Source organism: Otolemur garnettii, unplaced genomic scaffold (assembly GCF_000181295.1).
Source record: "Otolemur garnettii isolate 467f Iridium unplaced genomic scaffold, OtoGar3 scaffold00013, whole genome shotgun sequence".
NCBI classification, from domain to species: Eukaryota; Metazoa; Chordata; class Mammalia; order Primates; family Galagidae; genus Otolemur; species Otolemur garnettii.
In genome coordinates this window covers 7,458,567-7,465,221 of record NW_003852408.1, presented here as the reverse complement: position 1 = coordinate 7,465,221, position 6,655 = coordinate 7,458,567, and the positions used below count along the sequence as shown (strand labels likewise).

At 43.1% G+C, this 6,655-nt stretch overlaps 1 protein-coding gene across 1 annotated transcript in view; it reads left to right on the top strand.

The window, feature by feature from the left end:
* NYAP2 (neuronal tyrosine-phosphorylated phosphoinositide-3-kinase adaptor 2) overlaps positions 1 to 6,655 on the top strand; it is a 251,110-nt gene that overhangs the window by 147,526 nt on the left and 96,929 nt on the right. Inside the window, 1 exon segment of the mRNA XM_012802112.2 lies at positions 3,953 to 5,056. Coding sequence (XP_012657566.2) covers positions 3,953 to 5,056 — 1,104 coding nt within the window.

Below are 6,655 nucleotides of genomic sequence, written 5' to 3'. Positions count from 1 at the left end.
GTGTACATCACCAGTCTATTGCTGCCTTGAGGGTTTGAGGAACTTGGTCTGTGGTCAACAAGCCCTCCAGAAATGCCTGACCTAAACTACATTACAGACCTAATTCCCACAGCTGGCAAGTGAGATCAGAAAACAGCAGCATGACAGCCATGTGGTGGAAGCTGCTGTGGGCAGGTGTCTGCAAGGAGCGGCTCTGTAAATGGCCAGAACGAGCTCTCTGTGACATGGTTGCACGAAGTGAGGAGGTAGAGGGCATGGGAGAATTGTACAGGGCTGGAAAAGAGTCGTTTTAATTCTAAAATGACAAAGCTAGTTCCAGTGCCAGAGGATCAAAGTAGGTGCTCATCATTCCACTGGAAAGGGCCTTTACACAGGGCTCGGTAGATATCATTGTCCTAGGTCACTAAACTTATTTTGTTGTAAGTGAATGACTTAAATTACAGAAATTTATTTTCTCACAGTTCTTAAAGATGGAAGTTGAAGATCAAGGTGCTAGCAAGTGTGGCTTGTGTTGAAGGCTCTCTGTGTGGCTCATAGACTGCTGCTTTCTGGGTTCTCATATGGGAACTAGGGAACGTGGGGCTGAGGGGGGAGAAAGAGAGAGAGAGAGAATGGGAATGAGAATGCCCTGGCTCTCTGGTGTCTCTCCTGGTAATCACATCATGACTATCTCACCCTCATAACCCCATCTAAACCCAGTCATCTTCCAAAGGATACATCTCCAAATACCATCACACTGGAGGTTAGGGCCTCAACATAGGAAATTTTTTGTGGAAGGAGGATGACACAATTCAGTCAATAGCAACTGTCAACCTTGATCATGTCACCATGAGAGTCATGTATGATATTCTGTTTCTCTTCTCAGACAGTATCTATACTTGGCATGTCCCTGAAATTGTTCTGGTAGTGTAAGTGGGCTGCCCAAAGTCTTTCTTAATAAATAGTGTTTTCACCTTAATTCTAAATGTGTTGTGTTCTATAACAGAAACTTCTCTTTCTTCAATTCTTCCATGGATATAGAGGGTTTTTATTTCATTTTTTTTTCTGTTTTTTTTTTTTGTCAAACAACATAATGTGTCATTTGCTCACATTGTGAGGATATCACAATCATTCATTCCTTTGGTCTCATTCATTCCAAAGTCCACTTTCTAATCTATGTGGTAAAGAGAGAGTTTGTCTCCAGTGTTGCTCATATTCTATCACTTCCCTGAATACCCTGCACTCCCAGATCCACCCCTCGGGAATCCTGACTACACTCTCACCCCCGTGCTGCTCCCTACAAGGAGACTCAGTAGGTGGTTGAATTCTTATCCTGTAATACCTCTCCATAGTCTGTGTTGAAGTTTGAGATTTTTGTGACAAGTCAAAGAAAATAAAAGTGAATTATAGTTTAAGAAGTAGAAAAATGAAAATCCCATTCTAAGTGCATGTGTTCTCATATAAGGAAGCTATCCATCTCATGGACACACCCAAATTCCTAGCCTCAGTGTAACCCCCCAGTCATACAGCACTTTCCTACCCAGACTCCTTAAGCTCCCTTTCCTCAAAGCATTCCCTCAACCCCACACAATTCAAACCCTGGTACCCAATATTTGTAGCAAATATTTTCTCAGAGCCTGAGTTACTTAATTATGAGCAATTTCCTCCAGTTGAGGATGTGAGGATGGCCGGAAACAAGCTGCAGAAGAATAGCTGGGGTGAGCTTTTGTTCTTCCAAGTCCTGACTATTAGAATTCTTCCTGCACCAAGTCCACCTTGTTCATTGATTTATAGTTTTACTTTGAAATATTAGGGCTCAGATTTTTCTTTTTTTTTTTCCATTTTTGGCCAGGGCTGGGTTTGAACCCGCCACTGCTGGTATATGGGGCCAGCACCCTACTCCTTGAGCCACAGGCACCACCCCCAAGGGCTCAGATTTTTATATGTAATCAGATGACTTATTTAAATCATATGAAAATTAATATACTCAATAGATTTCAAAAACCGGTAAAATTTATGTCAAGTTGGATGGTACAGGGAGGCTATATTGGGTTCTTGGGGTCCCTCTGAAGAACGACTGATTGGGTATTTTTCACTCCATAATGTCTCCAGGCTTTTCACTTTGGTCTCTGAAAGACTTCACTGCTAAAGATTTCAGGAAAATGACATATGGTTTTTCCTAGTATGGGTTAAAGGAATAGTCTACAGACATTAGCAACCTTTTCTTCAAAAAGAAGCAGCAAGCAAAATCATGACCAGAGTATTTGATTGGTTCCCTTCCCTTATGCCTCAGGCAAGATTGATGCATAGGGGAACTTACCCTTTTTTATTTTTATTTTTTTAAACTTTTATTTATTTATTTAGAGACAGAGTCTCACTCTGTCAGCCTGGGTAGAATGCTGTGGTGTCAGCCTAGCTCACAGTAACCTCAAATTCTTGGGCTCAAGAGATACTCTTTCCTCAGCCTCCATTTAGCTGGGACTATAGGTGCCTGCCATGAGGCTCAGCTAGGTTTTATTTGTTTATTTATTTTCTATTTTTAGGAGAGATAAGGGGCTATCTCTATATAGGGTCATTCTTCCTCAGTCTGGTCTCAAAATCTTGAGCTTAATCATTCCACCTGCCTATTCTTGTCTGAATGCTAGGAGTATAGGCGTGAGCCACTGTGCCCCATCCAGTAACCTAGCCTTAAGCATTTTCCTCTCCTTTAGTAAGTTTTAGAAGAACTCTTATATCATAAGCTATGCCAATTGAGTAAAACAAAGAAGAATTCAAATGTTTCCTGATTTGGGCCTCGTGACCCCCCTTTTCAGGCTGCAAATTATAGAGGAGCCTGTTATTTCATTACAGGTTTATAACCCTAAGCTGTTCTGTCAGCTTACACTGTGTGCTACCTTCTACTGTAAGTAAATACATTGTGCCACATCACATCATAACGATAATCACTGTAATCATATATCAACACAATGAGATAAAGAGGTAATAACAAGACACAGGTAACTTCCTTGCATGCTAAACAATTCATTTCAGACACAGACATTTGCCAGCCTGTTCCACCCTACTCTATAGTATCAGAAGTTTGTGTTCTGTCAAAAAAGGTGGGGCTTCCAGCAGGCCGTGGGATGTGTTGGTGGGTACACATATCTGTTGTGAGTTTTCAGAAGTTCTTCTTGAAGCTTAAATATCGCCCCCTGAGTTACTCTTTTTTAAAACTCTCCAGGGCATTCTGCTTTGTCAGTAGAACCTACCTAATAAATTCATTCCAGGATAGCATTTGGGATATCATAAGAGATCTTGTGAGCAAAAACAGACAAATACACCATAATCAACAATACCTGGAGATTTAGAGATTAACTTGTCTAGCCTCATAAGATTTTCACATCAATTTCTCTGAAATATCAGACCCATCCATATAAGAAGCTATTTATTTGAACCAAGACAGAGATTAAGTCTAGCAGGCTGGGGAATTTTTATCCTAAGTGAAAGCAAGATGAGATTGTGTGTAATAGCCACGTCAGTAAAAGGGCTTAGTCTCTATGGTAGTTTTGTGACTGTTTGTGTTATTAACAGACATTCTCGCTTTCTCTCCCCTCTTTTCTTTCTTACTTAATTCCTGCAGGTTAATTTTTTTATGGAATTTTTGATTGCTTTTATCCAGCATGTTTCATTTGAAAACTTCTATCTAGATATTCTAAGGCAGAAGGGTGAATAGTCCTGATTTCAATGGATTTATCAGTGTTGGATGATTGGTGTTAGTTTGAGGATAAGAATTATTATCCTCCCACCAACACATTTTTCTATATACGAGAAATGGTTCACCCTTTCGTTGATTTTTATTCTAAGCCTCAAGCCAGAAATGAAGGCGACTACCCCTTTGGCCAAAAGTTTAGAGCAGTCGACCCAAGTGAAAATCATTTTTGGAAGTTTTTCTCTTATACTCATCTATTTTACTATTTCTTTTTCTTTTTTTCAGTATCGACCAAACCAAGACCTCACAGTGATGAATATTCCAAGAAGATTCCTCCTCCCAAACCGAAGCGGAACCCCAACACTCAGCTGAGCACGTCCTTCGATGAAACCTACGTGACAAAGCACGGGCCCCGGAGGACGTCTCTGACCCGGGACTCCTCCCTGTCGCAGGGGGGTAGCCCCGCGGGAGACCCCGAGGAAGAGGAGCCCGTGTACATCGAGATGGTGGGGAACATCCTCAGAGACTTCAGGAAGGAGGACGACGACCAGAGCGAGGCCGTCTACGAGGAAATGAAGTACCCCATCTTTGACGACTTAGGCCAAGATCCCAAATGTGACTTTGACCATCACAGTTGCTCTTCGCAGTGTGCTACGCCCACGGTGCCTGACTTGGACTTCGCCAAGTCCTCAGTGCCATGCACTCCTAAGGGACTGCTTTGCGACATCCCTCCGCCGTTCCCCAACCTCCTTTCCCACAGACCCCCACTGCTGGTGTTCCCACCAGCCCCCGTGCATTGCTCCCCCAATTCTGACGAGTCCCCGCTGACCCCCCTGGAGGTCACGAAGCTCCCGGTGTTGGAAAACGTGTCTTACATGAAGCAGCCGGCCGGAGCGTCCCCGTCTCCGTCCTCTCTGCCGTCTCACACCCCTGGCCACGCGAAGCTGGACAAAGACCAGCCCGGAGCCCTGGGACCCGCTTCTGCGGCCTCCGTGCTGTCCTCGTCCCCACCGCCCCCCTCCACTCTATACCGAACCCAGTCTCCCCACGGCTACCCCAAAAGTCATTCCGCCTCCCCCTCCCCGGTGAGCATGGGGAGGTCCCTGACCCCCCTGAGCCTCAAAAGGCCTCCCCCGTACGACGCCGTGCATTCGGGCAGCCTGTCCAGGAGCTCTCCGCCAGTGCCTCACTCCGCCCCCAGGCCCGTGTCGCAGGACGGGGCGAAGATGGTCAACGCCGCGGTGAACACGTACGGGCCAGGGGCCCCGGGCGGCTCTCGCTCCAGGACGCCCACCAGCCCCCTGGAGGAGCTGACCAGCCTCTTTACCTCAGGACGCAGCCTGCTGAGGAAGTCGTCCGGCGGCCGGCGCTCTAAGGAACCCGCGGAGAGTGAGTCCAGGCTGGGCCGGGAGCCCGGGGCGGGCCGGTTAGGGGCGCGGGAGGACCGGGCCGGGTCTTCAGGCCTTGGGCCTGCCGAGCGCGTGATTTCCCTTTTGCCTTCCTGACCCAAGTAGTGAGTTCTGAATGTGAGCTGAAAGAATTTAAAACGGCAATCTTCACAATAGAACATTTCCTAAGTTGTTTTTTTTTTTTTAAGTGTACAATCTGAATTTTTACACAAGTCTATCAGAGGTTGCTATGGAATTTTGAGGTAAATTCCTTGATTTGCAGAGGGAAAACGAAACATTCAAAAAAGAGGATTGTTGAATTTTAAAACTTCTCTTTACCTTCTATTAAAACACTGCTTGAGGAAAAAAATTGGTACGAGAAAACTTGGTGGGAAAGAAAGCAATTTAAATAGGAATTAGGACTTTTTAAAGGTAACAAATGATTCTTTCTGCATTCTTCCTATTGTTATATTTTTACCGTCGTTGTCCACTATAATAGACTCACTGCTTTCCTTTTAAAAACCATGGTAATTCATATCTTATTTCTATGGTACTTTTCCTAGATCCATTGATACACAGTTTACAGAAAATCGCCAAGGTGGTGAGCATTACTTTTACTACTGAATTTTAAAGACCAAGAAATGTCTCTATCGGAATGACTAGCCCTTTTAGGAGTCCTGAATCACTTCACAAATGTATAATGAAGGCAAAACATATCCAGATTAGTTTTTCCAGGTCCATTTCATTAAATTACACTACGGTCCTTTCCATTATTTAAAAAAGCCTTGGGCACCTAAATGGGTAATTAATCATTTACATCTCAGATAATCCCGCTGCAAGACTGTGTTATTTATCTATTTCTACAGTTATACTGAGGACTTCTCTTGGAGGAAAAGAAATCCTCAGTGCTTTTGTTGCTGGAGATGATGATGACATTTCTTAGATAATGACTATTCCTTGGTGGTTACAAACCATTAATTCTGTCTTTTCCCCTCCTTAACCAAGAGATATTTATGAAAATATTAGCTACTTAAATAATTCTCCTGAAACATTTCATTTACCTAACGAGAAGGCACCAATTTCTAATACGTTAGTTATGTCTGGAGTTACATACGTAACATAAAATTATTTTTAAAATTATTTTCAGAATTGAATTAAAAATTAGGAACAACCTATGTCTAGAGCAGCTGCTCTCAACTAGGGCACTGTTGCCCCCAGGGACGTTTGGCAATGTCTGGAGACATTACTGGTTGTCACAACTGGGGGTGCTCCTGACATCTTTTGGGTAGAGGCCAGGGGTGCTGCTTAATAACATAAATGGACAAGACAGCCCAACACTAATTTTAAAAAAGAAAAAAAAAGATTATTTAGCTTATGATGTCAGTATTACTAAGGAAACCCTGGTCTAGATGATTCATTAAAGTTTAAAGTTGTTGCCAGATGATTGATTGGTTGATCAAGTAAAGTATTTAGAATGAGAGAAAAAAATTAAAAATAAATATTTTACTTGTAAAATACAGAGTGTTTAGTGTGAAAATAGTAGAAGTTTTATCTTGGAATTGGTGAGCTGATTGATTTTCTGCCTACCTATCAGCTTCTT